At 51.4% G+C, this 20,233-nt stretch overlaps 1 protein-coding gene across 3 annotated transcripts in view; it reads left to right on the top strand.

Moving 5' to 3' along the window:
• Tenm4 (teneurin transmembrane protein 4) overlaps positions 1-20,233 on the top strand; it is a 2,359,892-nt gene that overhangs the window by 2,162,310 nt on the left and 177,349 nt on the right. For all 3 annotated transcript variants that reach the window (XM_026784248.1, XM_013350155.2, XM_026784249.1), the window contains 3 exons: positions 2,083-2,338; positions 12,557-12,655; positions 13,837-14,072. In XM_026784248.1, coding sequence (XP_026640049.1) covers positions 2,083-2,338; positions 12,557-12,655; positions 13,837-14,072 — 591 coding nt within the window. The remainder of the gene's footprint in view (positions 1-2,082; positions 2,339-12,556; positions 12,656-13,836; positions 14,073-20,233) is intronic.

The following is a 20,233-nucleotide window of genomic DNA, read 5'->3' as shown; positions in this document are numbered from 1 at the left end:
CACATGCTTATGCCATGGTGTGTGTGTATGTGTGCGCACACGCATGCATGCACACGTATCAAAATATGCATGGAAAGCAGGAAACATCTTTCCCGTCCCACAGTCACAGCTTGTAAGTGGAAGAGACAGAATTTGAACTCACAGCTATGGGCCAGCAAGGCCCAGTCCCTTTCTGTGATCTGCTCCTCTGCTCAGCACTGGCAGGGCACTGCCATGGGATCTCGGGCTAGGGACAGTCAGCAGAGACACCGGTGCTCAGGGTTTCCGCACCTGTTAAATGAAAGATGATATTGGAGAACCATGGCAACCACAAACGTTTACTTACTTGTGTCTCACTGTAACTCAGGCTATCACAGATCAGATTCCTATGAGACAATCCTCCTGTCTCAGCCTTCTTCTGGGATTATATACATGAGTTACCAAATATACCCAAGGAGCTTTTTAGAAGAGCCATAAGCTGTTTCTTGGAAAAACAGACTGGCAAAACTTAGATACTCTAGTGGCCTTCACTGAAGCTGGTGTTTGTAAACCACAGTAGCCTGTATGTGGCCAGATGGACCAATATGGGATCCATAGAAAGTATGGATTGGAACTGCTGCAGAATTTTACCATGATCCAGAGCTTCTAAACAGTTGCTGAGGCAGGTGTCCCTGCTCAGACACAGAGCAGGCATCTTGCTTTAGGCCAGCATGCTCCAGCCCGGACACCACGCTCCTCTCTAAGGGCACTTCCACTACCTCTGGCCATAGACTACAATAATCTGTGCTAGATGCTTAAGAGACAGAGTGAGATGAGACCTCCTCCCTTAGCGGATTTCCTTCCCATTGGCGGCCAAGGCTGTTAGCATTGGAACACTCTCATCTCAGTCCCAAAGGCACTTCCCATTCCACAGATGAGAAAACTGAGGCTCGAAGAGGCAACTCACCCGGGGTTCTATGTTTAGCAAGTGATAAAATCTAGACAGGACCTCAGTCACCCAACTTCCTGTCCTGTCACACTGCTCAGCTCTGTGAGCAGAGGCCTCTGTGAGTGGCTTAGGTCTCCCGCAGGCCTGTCTGTCATCACGACAGCAATTTCTGTTTGCCTGATTCGTTAGCCTTACCACATTCCCATGAGAACTGGAATCATCCACCCCGAGACCTGGTTTTCTGCGTACATCTTAGTAAGAACAATACCCATTGCTCTAAATAAAGGATTTCTCTACCTCCTCATCGGTGTGGGGGCTCAGGCCAGCATTTGGCACACAGCGTGTGCTCAGTAAGTATACTGGTAATTCTGAATCACCCAGACACAACCCGGCTCACTCTTCCCCAACGTCATCTTCTCCCGGAAGCCATCTGGTCTAGACCTCCGTGGGTACCTGTGCTTCCTACAGACGTCACCTCTGCCCTGGCTCTGTGTTCTTAGAAGAGTCTGCTCTCAGATACCTGCACATTGCACGCATTTACCTCGCTAACTTCATTTACCATGCGCCGTTCCCAGGGTTGGTGACTCTCAGACTGAAGCGTGGGTCAGTCATTGGGATGTTCTGTAAAGTCAGATTCCTGGGCCCTTAGCCCAGGGTTCTTGGATCAGTAAGTCTGGGTCAGGGCACCAGAACTTCCGTCTGAGACACACTCCCTCCCAGGTGAGGAGACCACAGGTGTGAGACTATACTCTAAAGACAAAACCCACGAAAGTCTGAGAGACAAAAGTGAAGTTGTGGACAGGAATCAGGTCGTCGGCATGGGCTGCTAGACTCTCACATGCTCGCGTCCGCTCTCTCTCTCTCTCTCTCTCTCTCTCTCTCTCTCTCGCTCGCTCGCTCTCGCTCTCATGGTCTTGTTTCTTATTACTCTCCTAAAGCAGTGTGTGGGGTGGGCATTTTTATTTGTTTTTTGCCCCAACACACATGTAGAACGGAAGGAACTCAGAAGTACCCGTGGAGTACAAATTTGACTGAATGAATTAACGTTTAATTTGCTAGTGCCAGACACATTCATTCTCACCCCTGCGGTCTTGTTCAGTCTTCTGTGGCTGTTCCTCCCGCCAGGGGTGGTGCCCAGCCAGCAGCCCATTGACCATGACTGCTTGTTCCCCCAGATCACCCCAGCGGCCTGCAGAACCACCCTCGGCTCCGGACGCCACCGCCACCACTCCCCCATGCCCATACCCCCAACCAGCACCATGCGGCCTCCATCAACTCCTTGAACAGGGGCAACTTCACCCCCAGGAGCAACCCCAGCCCGGCACCCACAGACCACTCACTCTCCGGGGAACCCCCGGCAGGCAGCGCCCAGGAGCCAACCCATGCCCAGGACAACTGGCTGCTCAACAGTAACATCCCACTGGAGACCAGGTGGGTCCCAGTAGACCAAGGCTGGGAGGGCACATGGGTGGGCTGGGTGGGCAGAGGACAGACCAACCAGGGTCGAAGGCCAGGGCAGTAGGGACTGTGTCTCTACCTCCTGTCTCTTTGGAGAAGCTGATAGAAAATGCCTTGTCTTGGGCTGGGACTCTCCAGTGGTAGGAGAGAGCTGGGGAAGGCTGGGATTCTTGAATCCACCAGAGCTGAGGCCCAGCGCTAGCCTGCTGCTTCCTAAAGGTATGCCATTGGTCAAGTTGATAAGCTCATGGACTTTGCTTGCCTTGTCTACACAGTGGCAATGCAGCGAGTTAGGTAAGGCTTTTGTAAAAGTGGGCAAGAAACATACAAAGGAGGTAGCCTAAGTATAGGACAAGGCAGGCACTCGGTTCCATTTTGTCTGGGTCCTTAGCTCAGCCAGTTGTATGTGATTTCATTGCTCTATGGCTAGCATCCGACCTGTCTGGACTATGAAAGAACTCTGTGAAGGTCAGTCTCCCCTTCCCTTCTTGCTTCCTGGTCTGTTGGCCCTTCTGTACCCAGATAGTTCCCAAGGGTTTCCATTAGCATCACTAGCACAGGCTTGCATGTGGTGATTCCATGTATTCTGCATACATTGCATGATGTCCTCATTCAGGAGTTCGGGAAGGTGAGAATCAGTGGCTCTGTGGCCAGTTCGGGTCACACAGGAGACATAGGAGGCTGGTACAATGCATGACTAGGACTCGAACTCAGGGCGCCAGACCCTCCATCCAGTACTGTTACCCTGTGGCTCATTCCCTTCCTGCAGGATTTGCCATGGGGTGTTTCCTTCAGCTCAGGCCTGCCGCCATCTTCCTCCACCGTGCTTAGCCACTGTTTTCCAAACGGGGTGTGTGTGTGTGTGTGTGTGTGTGTGTGTGTGTGTGTGTGTGTGTGTTTATAAAAACCATGTGACCACTTAAGAAATCATAGGAAGATAAAAAGAGAATCAGATCATCTGTCACTCTAACACCAGCAGAGCGCTTTGGGCATGCCTCTCTCTCCGCTCTCTAAATCATAGATGACACATTCAAGGCTGGTCCAGCAAATCTCCTCCTCCACCATCTTTCTCTCTCTCTCTCTCTCTCAGAGAAATGGCACACATAGGTTTTCCCTTACCAAACTCCTGTTCTTCATGAGGACCACAAAGCCAAACCACGCCCGAGGAAGGGAAATTAGCCTACATACAAAAGTTACACTCACCCGCCTCTGCTGACCCCAGACAAACATGATGACAGCATCAGCACATTGAGCTCATGGGATCTGCAAGAGAAAAATCACAACCCTTTGGTCACATTTTGTACTTGTGGAACCACTTTTCCAAACCGGAGTTTGTCAGAGATGTGAGCCTACCAGGACCCACCCCGGCCAGTGTCTCTTTTTTTACCATGTCTGTCCATCTACATCCTTTGAAATGTCTCTCTCGCTCACATCAATCACATGGTGGACTAACTGTTATCATCCCACCCCGAGTAGCCAGTCAAGTCTCCGTTATCTTCAGTATTTATCGAGTGGGACATGGCTGATGGAGACCAGCAGCCAATCAGTGGTTCTCGTTATCTGCATGGATCATGGAGGCTGTTCTCTGCTTGGGTGTTCGTTTGGGGAGCAAAGTAGGACCTTTCCCGTGAGTCTGTAAGTTTCTCAAGGGGAAGAGAGGCAGGAGAGGGGCACCGAGAGAGGTGTCCCAGATGGTCAATATGTGATGTGAAGATTGTCCCACCTCCCCTCCCCTGCCCATCGGCTAGAACATGCCTGCCTCGCTGATCCTCTGCCCTCCTGTCTCCATTGCTTAGAATGAGTGAAACTGGGCTTTCATCTGTCCTTATCATTCAGATAATTAATATCCACCATAGAGAGCTAGCAAATAAGATAAGCAAAAAGAAAAATACCACCTGGATCTGCCAAAAGGCACATACGGGCATGCACACCCTCTCATAATCCATCAACACACATGCAGCAAACCATCATTATATATAGTTAGAGTGCATGCATTTAATATTGAGGACATGCATGTAAGCCTTCTCCAAGTCTGTGCCCTTTCAGACTTCTGCACGGGTCTTGCACGCCCACTGGAGGTGACCTCTTCTTCACCTCTTGGTCTAGCTGAGTCCTACTTACTCCTGCAGCCCAGCTGAACAGCTGAAGAGGCTTCCTCTGTGACCCCAGAGCTCTGTGCATCTACAGATAGCCCCCAAACTAAGAGCAGTACCAACCTTGCTCGACAACGCCATGAGAATTCTGCATGTTAATGTTGGCCTCATCAGGTGATCCATAGCTATCTTCAGCCACACGAGACCTGTACGTTAAACACATCGGCTGGCTGAGCAAGTTATTTAATATACCCAAGCCTTGGCTTCTTCCTTGACAGATTAGGATAAAAATTATCTTTTTCCAAGAGGTTGGAAAGAAGCAAACATAAGAGACACACATACAGTGCCCGGCATGGAGCAACCACACTGTCAGAGATATTTCTTGTATGTTCATAAAGCTCTGCTCCCCAGTGTCAACTCTGTGAAGGAATAAGTCATTGAGAAAGTAGCCATGAGTCCCTACCCAACAGAAGAAGGAAGAGGACAGGGTCTGTCCCCTCACTGCTTTGTAAACGTGTGGCCCGGTGTCCTGAGAATGTGACAGGCCGTTCACCATCGAGAAACACAGTCCTCGGGGTCAGGTACATCCCCCCCAAACTACCACCCTACAGCTCACTAGTGGACCTACACCTTGTGCATTTGCACCCCTGAAAACAATCGTGGTTTCTGGTCCCAGTTGTCACTGCTACATGACAAATGCCTCCCAATTTAGTGACAAGGGCAACGTGTAGTTTGTCCTTCACAGGAAAGTCAGGAGAGAGGGGAGGACTTGGATGTACGGCTCTCCTGCTCCACGTGGTATTAATCGTGTCAACTCATCTTTAGCACGCGTTACATGCCTTTCCCTTGTCTGTGGGACTCCTTCATCCCTAAGGTGCCTCGGGACCTCTGCTTATGATCCTCTGAATGGGATAATTGTCCTTCATTCTGTGTGCATCGGAGTCCCAAGGTATGGAGACAGAAGCCGTTGATCCTCTGAGAAGTTTAGTCTAGACCTGGCCCAGTGTCAATTCTGCTCTCGTTTGTCGACTGACGTTGTCACGGGCCAGCCAGATTCAAGAGGAGAGGGATTGAACCCCACTTCCCAGTGGGAGAAGAATCAAAGCTTTGGCAGCCATCTCTAACCCATCCTCCTCCATTATCAGACTTTTCCCGCGGTTACATTGAGACCAACTGTCTTAGGGGCCCCCACTAACTCACAGCGGTTCTCATTATCAGTAAATACTCACCAGGTGCCTACTGTGTGCTAAGAGAGCAAAGAAAACAACCTCTTGCCTCAGACGGTTATGGCAGAGGAAGCTGGGAGACACGCTGTGATCTAGTTACTGTAGGGTCCCCAGCACAAGACACAGTGCTTGTCACAGCACGGTGGGGGCTTAAAATAGGAACACACAGGTAAAAAGAGTGACGATGGCACAGAGGGGTGACCAGATATGCTTGACTGACACTTGAAAAGGGACAGCTTCCCATAGCAGCTGGGAGGATGACCAGGAGAGATTATATTTCCTCCTGGCAGAAAAAGAAGGTTTGCAGAAGGCTGGCGAGAGGGGACTTCTGGAGGCTCACTCCCTTCTCATACCCTTGTACCTCTGCCAATCCCCTCGGTTCACTGAGTCCTCCAGGGAGGAGCCTGGACCCACTTGCGCTCCCTAGACCTGGAGTATGCCCTATAGGCGCGTCTGTGGTTCTTCTGTGGAGCCATATGTCGAAGGGTCCCCAACCTCTGAGCCACTTCTTTGACAGACTGTGGCATCAAGCTTTTAATTGATTTCACAGGGACTGTCTGATTAATAACCCATCAGGCTCCTGCTGAATGAGGGGAAAGCCTAAACAGAAGGCTGCCAGACCTCTGCTCTGCCTCAGCTCATCCCGGCCATGGTTCAGGAGCCTGGAGCCCATTTTGTGGTCATACTGAATTTGAGAAACCGCCCATGTAACCCCAGGGATGAGGCCACCCTGCAGTCTCTAGGCCATGCCTACTGTGGTTCCCCAAATGAGGCACAGGGATGGGTCAGGGCGAGCCCAGAAAGTCGTTCACCCTGCCTGAGCCTCCTTAGTTCATCTGTAAAATGAACACTGCAGAGTCAGAATGGGCAGTCTTCTCTGTCCCTGGGTGATTTGATCTCAGCTGTGTGTAAGATCCCATGTAAGGCAAATGCCACTGCCGTGCAAGAAGCTCCCAGAGGGAGGTGGACCTGCGAAGGGAAGACAGGCACCATGGATGATGCTTAAATGAGCATGCGCACCAAGCAGAGGAGACGACATCATTCTGTGTGCTGGAGAGCATCCGTACCCATGACTGACCCTCTCGGAGACCTCCCTGAGGGCTGCCAGGTGCTAATGAGAATCCCTCCCACATAGAACCCCTTAATCCTTACAGCTTCCCCACAAATGGCATGTTGGAAGTCTCCAGGACCACACCAGGTTTGGGGAATGGCTAACAGGGCTCATGATACGGTCATGAGCACAGCTCCGCATTCACTGCAGTGGAAGAATGGGAAACAAGATTGGCAAAGCAAAGATCTGCAGAGTGAGGTAGAGGGCTTCTAACCAAGCTCCAGGTTCCAGAGGCTGTGCCCAGTGCAGCTGTGCAGAACAGGCACACTCTGCTCCCCAAGCGAAACTGTGGTAGGTAGGCATAGAACGCTGCCAGGCAGGAGGCACAGTAGGGACCCAGTGCCCTAGGTTATAATAAGGGTCGCCATATGGACTACCTCTGCCTGGGACATACTGAAATTACAGCCTCCTGGAAGAAAAACATGGCTGCAGCAGTAGGTTGAAGACGAAGTGTGTGCCTAGTGGGCCTTATCAGTTCACACGGGGAACCCTCCTGAGGCCCGCACCTCAGATACCAACCAGGGCCAGTGTTAGGCAGACTCGGGACCGCTTAATTTTAACTCTTTCCCGCATGAGTGGTCTTATGAGCACACACACCGCCTCCTCCCGTCTAGAGAGGAAGGGTCTGAACTAAGTGACTTGCCTAAGATCCCACAGCCAGCGCACGGGGAGGCTAGAACACCTGGGCCGTCTTCTGAAGTCCTTGCATCTAGCCTCTGTCCGAAGCCAACTTCCTGATCACGTTCAAGTGTCTTCTCAGGCCAGGTGAGGGGCACAAGCAGTCAGAAGACTGAAGTGTGAGGATGGTGGGTTTGAGGCTACGTAGCAAGACCCTGTCTCAAAAATAAGTAAAAAATGAAGGGGCTTCCCAAGGCCTCCATTGGCAGGGTGTCAGCAGAGACAACACTTAGTTCAAGAGAAGCTGGAAAAAGGCACGGAGCCAGGAAAGAGGTAGGATTTGAGTAAGATGGCAGATAGTTGGGGGAGGGGGGAGGACCAAGGGCCTCCTGAGAGTGACTAACAGAATGAGCAGCAGAGGGAGTCAGGTCACTGAAAAGGGGTTCTCAGCCATTCCCTGGTCATGAGGCCAGGATTGCCGAAGCCAGTGAGTAGCCGCTCACAGCTTTCTATGTGGGCATTGAGAGGTTGCCTTTCCCAGGACAGCCGCAGCCGGGAAGAGCTGGCTTTCCATGTTTCCTGTCTTCATTCATGTGTCTGAGTGCCAGGTGCACAGCTGGCTCCTCGAGAGCCTGGCTGAGTCACTGACACCTGCGCACCATGAGGTGTCAACTGCAGCACGTAGGACAGGATCCCCACTGTCCTACGCCACTCAGTGGCGATGACAATCAAGTGTGACGATGGCCGTCCCAGGCTCTGAGGTCAGTCCAGCACAGTGGCTTGTGTGGGGTGGGGCCATCCTGAAGACCTATTTCCCTTGAAGGTCAGGGGGCATCCCTTCCCAGAGCCATTTGTTCTTTCCCTTTGAGGCTAATTTCTCATGCCCTGGCTCACGCTGGTGGGTGCCAGCTTCAGACAGCTCAGGGATCCCTCTCCACTCAGAGAGGGGCGCCTGGAGCAGAACGACGCTTCCCTGCAAAGCTCCCTCTCACGAACCCAGACAAAGTCAAAGACACCGCTTTGAGTCCCATCCCTGTCATTTCCGTTCCATATGACCCTCACTAGTCCTGCCAAGCCTCAAGTCCTGTATCTGTGAAAGGGGTAGAAACACCATCCACCCACAAGCAGATCATACCTAATCATAAACCAATCACCCATACCAGAGCAGGGATGAACAGGACACTGTCATCAGGGATGAGCAGGGAGTTACCAGCAGGGGTGAGCAGGGAGTTGCACAGGGCGGATACAACTCCAAATGGGCTCAACACCTTGTGCCCCTATGGAAAACTCCAGAAACTTTCGATTTCTTAGAGGAACTAGACATCTAAGGTGTTGGGGGGTATAAAATTTGGGGGACCCATGATCTGGGAGTCAGGACACCCATGACGCAGTTTCCGCTCTGTCACGGACTTGTGCAGGTTTAGCATCAGGAGACATGTTTTCTTGGATGTCAGTGTCCTCGTCCATCCCATAGGCCAAATAATCTGATCAGGAACTAAACAGTTTGGCAAGCGCAGAGTAAGGTGGTCTCGCCGCAGCAGCAGCAGCCTGAACCACCATCACTTCCGGCAAGTGTTTGTGTCCTCCCATCCCTAAGTGACCTAAATGATGAATGTCCAGGTTGGCGTGCTAACAGAAGCACTTTTGGAAGATCCATCACAAGGTAGCTGGAGAAATCCTTCACTCCGCCCCGTTGCCTGTCTCCTTATCTTCCGGCTCTGCTCCGAAGTGACGCTTGTCAGCACTCTTCCCTTTTAAACACGTTTCTTTTTAAATGGTAAATGTTAAAATAGGGCTGGGGAGGGCTCAGGCAGGCAGGCAGGCACTCACTCTCCAAGCGCGAAGACGTGGTTTGATCCCCAGAACCCACATAAAAATTCAGGGTGTGATAGTACACACTGTAATCCCACTGCTGGGGAAACAGACAGATGATCCCTAGAGCTTACTGGCCTGCCAGCCTAACTTAATTAGCAAGCTCCAGGCCAGCGAGAGACCCTGTCTCAAAGGGACAGAATTAGGAATGATGCCTAAGGCTCGGCGCCCAAGGTTATCACCCAACCAGCACACATGAACATGCACCAGGACACACGAACATGCATACAGACACATGGATTAAATAAAGATACAAATCACTTGACCTGGGCACTGGAAATATCCTATCATTAACGTTTTGGTCTTATTTCTTGGCCTTTTTAAAAACATGCTTATTTGCTTATGCTTGGTGATTACGAGGTACAGCCTTGACTCTCTGGAATGTAGGCTGATGGCCAACTCCCAGGTGCTCCCAGAAACAGGCTGTGCAGCCAGCATCAGTGCAGAAAGGCAGCAGAACTCTGTTTAGGTCCTCTGAGAGGACACTGTGGGGCCTCCTCATGCCAGGGGAGGGAGTATGCAGAGAGTCCAAAAATCCTCCTCAAAACAAGAGACTAGAGGAGATAATAATAACCACCGCCTGCTGCTGTCTCCAGGCTCTGTGTGCCCGCCATACGCCGGGCAGGCTTCCTTCTGCATATCCTGCATCCAGCAGCACTCAGCTCAGATCTGTCTAGTGACTGCATGTGTGTACCAGTCAGTCTTCCCCTCCAGGCACATAGCAACAAGCCCGACAGAAAGGACAACTGCCTCATAGAACTGGAAGAGACATACTGTGCAAACCGGCACCCCGTGTTCCCGTCAACATTCCTGAGCCCTGAGCTCGTGCACTGCTTTGTTTTCTCACATGGATTGATGCAGTGTGTGTGTGTGTGTGTGTGTGTGTGTGTGTGTGTGTGTGCATGTGCGTGCATGTGTGTGTGCATGTGCGTGTGTGTGCGTGCGTGTGCATGTGCGTGCATGTGTGTGTGCATGTGCGTGTGCGTGTGTGTGCATGTGCGTGCATGTGTGTGTGCATGTGTGTGCATGTGCGTGTGCGTGTGTGTGTGCATGTGTGTGTGTGCATGTGTGCATGTGTGTGTGTGCGTGTGTGTGTGCGTGTGCGTGCATGTGCGTGTGCGTGCATGTGTGTGTGCATGTGCGTGTGCGTGTGTGTGTGCATGTGTGTGTGTGCATGTGCGTGTGTGTGTGTGTGCATGTGTGTGCATGTGTGTGTGCATGTGCGTGTGCGTGCGTGTGTGTGTGCACGTGTACTAAAGCAGCACAAGGAGTCAGTGAGTGCCTGGGGAGGAAGACTGGGAGCTGCTGTGAGCAGGGGAGAGGCCATTGCAGTGGAAGGAGTTCTGATCTATGGGAATATTCACCAGACAGCTCGGGCTTCGCTTGTTTGACAGAGGCAAGGAAGTCAGTGTATCTGTACCAGGAACATGACTCCGGAGGAGCAAAGCAAACCAGATCATGTAAGATCTTGTAGGCCTGGGAAGGAATGGGGAGGGTTAAGAGCAGAGAAAAGATCCACTTCTTCACTTCTGGTTGTGTAAGTGAGCAGTTACCACTCTTTGATAGATTCTCAGAGGGATTATCTGCCTCGGGCAGATGAAGGATGGAGCTGGGGCCTGTATTTACATCTGCCTTGTTCCTCAGGCCTCTCATCTACAACGCTAACTGCCAACCCCTGTCCCAGGCACTGGGAGCCTCGTGACAGGAAAACCTTGCAGTGGTGGCCCAGACCCTGGCGACTCTCCATAGGACAAGGCCCACTAGTGCCTCATTATCAACATCCCAGTTGCAAAACAGTGTCTCTTTCTACTCCACTGTCCCTGGGGTGTTAGTGATAGTGACATGGGACCTCCACAGCCCCTCTCTATGATTTGAGAAGGTGGCAGGCATAAGTTGAACTGTGTTGAGTACACAGAGTTGCAGCCCAGACGGCCTGAGGTTTGGGCCCCGCCAGCCCATTCCGGGACAAACTCACCACCTACTCACCCTGTGATCCGACCTCAGGAAAGTTGCTTCTCTTAGCTGTGCCCCACCAGCTGAAAGGGGAGATGACAGAGCTGACTTGATAGGAATGGGGTGGAGAATACGTGTAAGTCACTCACAGAGCCCCTTGAACAGCAGACCGTGTGTGGTGGCTTCAGGAGAGGGCATCCGTCGCATTGAGCATCATCTCAGGCGACCCCATAGCCACCTGAGCATCTTAGTGCTGTAGTCACCAGTGCGGAGAAAGAATGGTGGAAAGCAGTGGAGATTTTTACCCAGAGTCACACATCAAGAAGTCTTTGCATTGGAGTACTGTGTTCTAAGGCCGGGTAAGAGGCAGAAGGGTTCCTTGGCAGGACCAGAGCCCAGAGCTGGCTTGCTGCCGTCTCTCCTCCCTCTGGTATGCCTTACCATGAGGCAGCAGCCCTGAAACTAGCTGGAAGTGGGATCCAGGGCACCTGAGAGTGAATGGCATCACCTAGCAGGTGCAGTTGGAACCCAGGCGGCTACATTCGGGGCACAGTCAGCAGAATGCATAAGCATGGCCCTGCCTTTGTCTTCAGGGAACTGTCTTCCTTGCTAAGCAGTTACCACCCTGTTCCCACACAAGCTGAGGGATGGTGAGACTCTAACCAGGTCCTCATCCACAGGGACTTAAGAAAAATCCAGATTTGGTGGCCCCATCTCAGTGCACCAACTGAGTCCCGTGGCTGTGCTGGACCTGGGCAGGGTGCGACCCTCCAGAATAGTCTCCTTCTTTAGAAGACAGGAGCCACAGGTGCTCGGTGCTCTCGTCTCTTCAGAGAAGTCCAGTGGCTGTTTCCAGATGTTGCTTTAGCAGATGCGGAGGGAGTCAAATAGAGAACGTTGGGCTGTCGATCCAGATAAACAAGTTCAAATCCTTGCTTTGAACCTTGTTGCTGGTGACCTTGGCGAGTCCCACTACAGTTCCCTATCCTGGTGCCCTCATCTGTAGTACTGGGATCACCCTGACTTCCTTGCATAGCATCATGTGCCTAGCCCACTGCTGGGCACCTTCCAGTCCTCCCAGCTGAGAACTGGAGTTGGATACACACAGCTCCCAGCCACGCGGGTTTGTATAGAGAGCGCCCCCTCTGGAGGCTGTGCACACGTGGCTTTGCACACCGACCTGTTGCCTGGACCCTTCATCCCCGCTGGCCTCACGCACAGCCGCACCCGACAGCCACTCTTCATTTGTTTCTATACTCTCCCCTTCATCGATGCATGCATGACTCATGGCTTCATTCATGTCTCCATGTGTGTGTAGAAACCTAGGCAAGCAGCCATTCCTAGGGACATTGCAGGACAACCTCATTGAGATGGACATTCTCAGCGCCTCCCGCCATGATGGGGCTTACAGTGACGGGTAGGTGGCACCTCCCCTCCCCCCCCCCCATGCTCCTCCTTCGTGTGTGCTCTCCGTGTGGCCCCTGCACTTGCATGCAAACCCCTGAGACCTTTACCTGGGAACTCCTGGGAGAAGCGATGTCATGTTGCATGAACATTCCCCAAGTCCACGTTCCACTTGCGAAGTCTGTCCTTGGAATACCCTGCCCCGCCCCCACCCCCGGCATATTAACAACAGCGATCTTGTTAATATGCAGCTCTCAGCTTCCCATCGGCTGCCTTTGCCATTCTGGAAACCATCTCATGTCACAGTTTTTATACAGCACAGGCCCTGTGTCTCACGTATTCCGGCCTCGAGTGTATATTCTGTGGTCCGAATGTCTTCTAGCCTGTGAGGGGTGGGTTTGTCCTAAGATTCGAAGGCCATGCGATACAAATCATGCAGTCCACACAGGGTTTGCACAAGTCCTCCCATGGCTATGGTTCTGGCCATGTTATGCAGGATTTTTCATGATTCGGCCACAATCATGTGCTTTGACGTTCTCCACTGCCTTCAAGATTGCAGCTGGGCTACAGGATGGAGCTGCCCGGCTTTCCTCCACATAGCTTTCAAGTAGCGCTGCAGCTAGGGCTCCTGAGGCTGTGAGGGCATTGTTATCAGCCATGGGCAGAACTTTTGGTGACTCCTTGACTTCTACCCCAGCAAAGCTCCATTTAAAAAGAAGGGCTTCAGGTGCCTTACCAAGGTGCACTGGAATGCAGGTATTAGAACAACAGGAAAAAAAAATTAATAGCAATGACCTCCAGGAGACAGGCAGGACTTTAGACACCCCTAAGCTATTGTAATGACTTTAGAAAACAGAGTTTATTTCCCAAGAATCATCCCCCTACCCCAGCTCCACAGTTCCCAGGAAAAGGACTTCAGGCCAACCTCTGTTGAGTGAGTTAGTACCTTCTGCCTCGGGTGGGGCTTCCTGTCCTATTAGTGCTCTGTGAAAACGTGTCTTCTTGTGCCCCGTTTGTGGTCCGGTTCGTGACTTTTCCTGACCCTGTCATCTTCCCTGTGATGATTCTCTCTCTCTCTCTCTTTCTCCAGGCTTCTCTGCATGTCTCTTCTTCCGTGCATCTATCCTGCAGGTTGGCCTGGGCGCCTGGTTGGCAGGCAGATGCTGACACCTTCCCGCCTCTCTCCATCCACAGGCACTTCCTCTTCAAGCCAGGAGGCACCTCCCCGCTCTTCTGCACCACATCCCCAGGGTACCCCCTCACGTCTAGCACCGTGTACTCGCCCCCACCCCGGCCCCTACCCCGCAGCACCTTCTCCCGGCCGGCCTTTAACCTCAAGAAGCCCTCCAAGTATTGCAACTGGAAGTGTGCCGCCCTGAGCGCCATCGTCATCTCGGCTACCCTGGTCATCCTGCTTGCATACTTTGTGGGTAAGCACATTCTCCCCACCCCCACCTCACAGCTCCCCATGATGCCCCTTTGTCCCAGAGGGTGGCCACCAAAGCACCTGGGGTCACCAAAGGCACCGCGCCAGCAACACGGTCATAGGATGCAGGTTATACCAAGGAACCTTGCCCTGGAGTGGTTCATGACTTACAGCACAGGAGCACTCTCACCTCTGTGCCTGGGTCAGGAAGGCCAAGGTGAGGGGCAGTTCGGGAGAGGAGCCTACGGGTGAAAGGAAACCACCAGGACTGCTCCGGGTGGGTTTCAGGCTGGGTGGCTGATAGTGTGTTGTGGAAGCCGTCACGGTTTTTAAAATACAGTCAGAACCCAAGGAAATCCTGCATGAGAAGCAACAGGCCCCCGGGAGTGGGGAGCCGACTGAGGGAGGAGCCAAGGTTCAGAGCCACACTGGCTGTGAGTTTTCTACCCGACCCCAGGGCTACTCTGGGTTATGTAAGAAAGTCCCCAGTTCTGTGACCTGTGGCCCTGCTCCAGCAGGATGGCTTCTCCTTGGCATTCTTTGGACACATTTCTAGCAAAATCTGGTTTCCTACTTCTGAGTCCCCGCTCTGATTTTCTCCTGGGAAAGCAATTAATTGGAAGAGAAGTGGGCTGAGTGAGGAGCCTGCGACCTCTATGCTAATAAGCCTGTGAGGAAAGGCATCCAAAGTGGGTTTGGCTTAGCTCTGGGTGTCTTTTCCGAGGATAAAGGTAGTTGATCCTAGCCTGAGAAGGCCTTGAACCCATGCTAAGTAGTTCAGAGAGAGTTCTGGAAGTAAATGGGATTATCAGTATAGGCCAGTAGGTAGAATTATAACTGACCAGCTGAGGTTAAAGAAAGACAGAGGACTTCCCTGTCTAGCAGGCTGTCACTACGGATGCAAAGTGAGCCTGTCATGAGAGGCAGTACCATGCCATCATAGAAAAAAGGTCAATGGAACACGAACCGCCACTTGTTTCAGAAATGAAAATAATGTGTTAAACATAGAGGGGTTTCAAATGATGATGTAAACTCTAAGTTCACCTCCCTCTACAGGGTCCGCGGTTTCCTAAAAACAGTCAGGAAGGTGGCGTGCCTGAGAATATCCTACTATCTCCCCTATACCAGGTCTTGTTTCCCCTATGAATATAGACTTAGACAATGCATAGCTCCAAAACAAGCTGGTGTACAATTCATATGTCTTTTACCAATTAATTTATGGTTGTCGCCTGGAAAGCTACATTGTACGAATCCTGAGGCTATATTCCAATGAAATAAAAAAGAACCTCTGTGATTGATTAGTGATGCCTGTCATGGTCATCTTGGAGCAAACAGGGTGGGCACATTATTGGATGGACAATCAGAAGAGCTCTCAGCAGTGGTAGGCCACAGTTAGGTTTTCATTACACGAAGAAGTAACAGATGGCAGAGCTATTGGGAAGTGGTTACAAGGAACTAGTCTGGAAAAGTTGATGGCTCCAACTAAGATAATGGCGTGGGCCTGGAGAGAAAGGACGTCGGTGGAAGATAACTTTAGCAGGATGTGCAACGACAATCAGAGGTTCATTGCATTAGTAGCATGAGCTCATTAAGAGTAAATACAGGCTTGTGATAAGGAACGTAAGGCTGGACTGTAGCAGTCATACCTGGGGAAGACACCGAGAGGGTCTGGGCATCCCCTCTGTCGTCAGCATAGACTGAGCAAGGGCTTGGGAAGAGAATGATCTCGGTACCAGACCGTCCTAGAGATCAGCGCTCCCACGTGGTGATGGCTCACCCTCAGACAACTCACTGGTTCCCCAGAATAATGCCCGTGAGGCTGGAGTTAAGCACTGTCTGTGTGGGGAGCGGTCACCCCACATCTCAAGGGCTGGCTGCGGTAACCTCGGGATCCGATCTCTTTCCCCGATGAGGGCTAGAATGGGCACACGGGCATCTTGCTCGGCCCTAATTGCAGGCTGTGATGACTAACTTGTAAGTAACTATCAATTATTAAAGATCAAATTAATTGTTTCAGCCAAGCACAAATATCCTTAACAAAGACTCTTTTCCAGCAGACCAACTGATCTAATCAACAGGCAAAAAAAGCGCAGATATTTAATTAGATTTTTGATGAAAAATTGTGTTTAATTTCAAGTATAATCAATTATTAATTACTGCAATGAGCAAGTCTGACTGGGTTTACTAATTAACTCATTTAAAAATTATGAATAACCTTTTCATTTGTAATCATTTTCTACAGCCTATCAAATTCCAGATAAGAATTGCATCCCCTAGTAGCCAGCAGAGGGGGAGACAGAGCAAAGGGCGGGAAAGAATGTGACTTCTAATATCAGCCCAGGGCAGCCATGTCAGGGTGGTGATCCTGACAGAGCTGCTTGACCTTTAGCCTCTTGGTTGGGAACTGTGCTGAAGAAATGATCAGCCAGTGACCTTTCAGTTTCAGACATATTTACTGGCATTTCCATGGGAAAACAGAGAAAGTGGAGTTAACACTCCATGGAACCTTGCCTTTGGGCTCTCTCAGCCCGCTTCCCCCAGCAATCTTTGTGGGACGGGGGTGGAGCCCTCCCCCCACAGAGGACCTGCTCACATTCTTGTGATATTTTCATAGGGGTCCACACAGGTCTCCTTTACACCAAAGGACTGGCATTCAGACAGGCAGCCTACGAGTCCGCACCCCACCTGACTCTTCCTGTTAGGCTCTCAGATCCTCGCTGGTCTCCACTGACGACCTTACCTTTCCTTTTCCAGAGCAATCTGCTTCAGAACCACATGGAGGAAGGGGCTGGAGGGCGATGTTGTGCCATCGTGTAGATGATGCTTTACTGCGTCTTGATCACGGTTAGAGCATTTTCAGTAAAACAGCAATATATGTAGACTGGGAAGAGTGACAGTGGCCACTGTCATCCACAAGATCAGTATCTCTTAGCTCTGACGTTTCCATGGGCCCCTTTCTAGCCCACACATCTCACTTGTACTTCACCATTGAAATCTCCTGACCCCAGAGGATGAGGACCCTGGGACCCACAGAGCTAAAGTGAGTCACTCACTGCCATGTGGTTAGATTGGGAATGTGACCCCCAGCCACAGGCATCCCAACGCTTTTGAGAACTTTGCTCTTTGGAGCTCACTCTTTGCCCTCATGCGCTAGCTTTCCAATCTTGGTATTTTGGGAGGTTTTTTTTTCGGGGGGGGGGGGATATCTTAAATGTGACTTTAGCATTGGACCAGATCCAGGACATGCTGCTTCCTTCTGGACCCTCCCAATGGTTCTGTGGAACCAGTATGACTTTCTCATGGGGATCTAAGGCTCAGAGCACGCGCCAGCTTTCCAGGATCCTCCAGGCAGTAAATGGCATAGCTGCCACTCAACCAAGACCTGGGATCTCCCAAACCGTGCCTCTAGGCACAGTCCTGAGCTCGAATGGGTGATGTTGATCCTTATCCACTGAGCAAGTGTGGATCCCTTTCTAAACTCCTCAGAACCTCAGCCTCCCGTTTCCATACCGTTCCTATAACGGGAATGGCGCTCCCGAGTGACAGATGCCCCTGGAGAGCCTGGCCGCCGACTTTAGGACCTCAGACGCATATTTGATATATCTGTGCAGTGGGAACACAAGCGGTTACATCACAGGGTGGCCATGCAATCTGGGGAAGAAGGTTTATACAGAGTAGCTACCCTGCCCTGCACGCACACACACACACACACACACACACACACACACACACACACACACACACACACCGGTATGAGGTGTGTCACCGTCACAATGCAGAGTATCTACCTCCTTATCTTCTGAGGGAAGACCTGGGCCAAGCCAGCCTGCCTTGCTGTGGCCTGCCGGCTTTCTGGCCTGCCTGAGTCACTAGGGCAGCGAGGAAGCAAACAGGGCGTTTGTCGGAACACATTTGGAGGGAGGTCTGGCTGTTCCAGGACAGCAGTCACAAAAGGAACTGTCATCTACAATGCCGCCCCCCCCCCGCCCCCGTCTTTTCTGTAACTAGGGCAAAAGCTGACTTTGCTTCCCTGACAACTGTAGCCCAGTGAAGCTGACAGCTTCCCTTGCTTCAGAACAGCTGCGTAAAAGGCAGTAGATGAGCTACAGATTACGATCTTGAGGAGGTTTCAAGCACCTGTCTGGCAGGAGAGCCCGTGGAACAGGGGTGGAGAAAGGCTTTCCATGTACACAAAGGATATTCCAAGACAGCTGGGGAGCAAGTATTCCAAATGTCTATGGGAGACGTATCTCATTCAAACCACAGAGCCTCTTAAACTGGCCACCATCAGTGTGGCAGTGTGACAGGAAGGGACAGGAGACCTCTCATCCCAAGAAGGCTGCAGTGCATACCTCCTGTGGCCTATTATCCTGCCCAGAGCCAGCACAGGGTGGCTGTGCTCAGAAAAGCTTTATCGAATTAAGGACTGTACAGAATGCTGAAGTCGACTGTAAATAGTCTACATAGAAAGATACGGGCCAAAGCACAGTGACGGAAATGTTTGTTTCACCTCCTGGGATTCCGGTACAAGTGAGAAGACATAAGAAGAATCAGGAACACTTTAGCGGTGGAAGCTGGGGTGATGGTAGCACCTCCCCTGCTCCTTAGTCGAAACCAGCTCCTCCTTGCAGTCTCAGGTCTCAGATGTAGTTTGAGCAACAGACCTGTTGCACATTGGCTCTGGGTGTTAGGGAGCAGCTAAGGGCTTAAGTTTTCTCTTCAACCTCACATCAAGTCTTTTGGATGGAAGCCATGGGTTTAGCTTTATCACCAAAGCACGGAGGGAGGAATCCACAGAACCTGATCTTTCATGAGGAGGAAGGAATGGTCAGGATACAGGATCCCGCATCAATGCCTTTCTCTCTAGGATTGGTTCCTCCCCCTGCCCTGTAGGAAGATGTCTGTGGGTTGTACTCTTTACAGCTGACGCCCAGCTCCCCAGTAGGAAGGCCTAGAGACTGGCATGTCAGAAATGCTGTCCCGGAGAACAAGCAGACGCACTCTGCACATTTCCAAAGGACAGAGTCAGGCATGAGGCATAAAAAGATGGGAGAGGCTTGGGGGATGATCCATTGGATATAGGCATGAGGACAGAACTTGGATTCCCAGCATCCACAGAAAAATCCTGGCATACACTTTCCTATAAGCCCAGTGTAAGGACCTCAGGGGGTTGCTGACTGCCAGCCCAACTCCATGTTTGGTTAGAGTCGGTCTCAAAGAAGTACGATGGGCAGTGGTAGACCAGGACATCCCGTGTCCCCCTTTGGCCCCTGCCCACCTGCACAGGCATCCGGACTGAGAGGAGGGGTAAGTGCATAGCCTTTAGAGGCCCATGATTCTGTCTGTGCCATTCCTCCTCAGATACTATCCCCACCATCTGGGCAAGCCTTGTCTTCATCAAGCTCTCCTTTTTTTTTTTTTATTTGCAAGGCAGGAATAAAAATGAACACACAAGAGCCTGACTGAAGTTATGACTCAGGCAACATGTTTGAGCTCAGCGGGAAAGAAAGGCTTCCAGTCTGAGGCGCTGCCCACAATAGAACAGTTTGGGGGTGATCTTCCTGGCAGCAGAATTATCAAGCAGTAGGTTGTTCTATTTGCTTGTTTCTTTGTGTCTTTGATTGTTCATTTGCTTTTGACTGGAGAATAATGTAATGAAGACACTAATTGCAAAGTCGAGTGCCAAGTGTCAAGGAGCAGAATGACTCTGGACTAATGGTACCAGGATGTTGTTACCCCTGCAGGCGCCGCAGGGTGAGGGGGAGATGCTTCCATCCCTGCCACTGCTACAGCTGCTGGCTCCATTTGCTGTGTACAGCACTTCCGTGGCACATCTTCACGTCTGCGGTTTCCTTCTTTCTTCCTCTCGAACGGGATGTCTGCGTGACCAGGTGTTGACAGGTCAATGCTGTAGGGTCGGGCGGAGCCCCAGACCCTACTCAGGTAGCTAGTCACCTCGGTGTCCTGCAAGTATGGAGCTTTGCATGTGAGCTTGGGTCAGCTGAGATCTGGGGGAACTAGGGGTGACACGGGACTGCTAGAAGGAAGGGTAGCAGATCTTCATTCTGGAGGGTGCCACCTGCCACGTGCCACCTGCTTCTCTCTGTGTGTTCTTTCCCAAGACCTTTACCCAAGCCAGACATGTGGGTGTACAGCTATAACCCC

This window comes from Microtus ochrogaster, chromosome 22 (assembly GCF_000317375.1).
Source record: "Microtus ochrogaster isolate Prairie Vole_2 chromosome 22, MicOch1.0, whole genome shotgun sequence".
Lineage (NCBI taxonomy): Eukaryota > Metazoa > Chordata > Mammalia > Rodentia > Cricetidae > Microtus > Microtus ochrogaster.
Note: the sequence above shows the minus strand (reverse complement) of the source record. Positions and strands in the feature narration are given on the sequence as shown.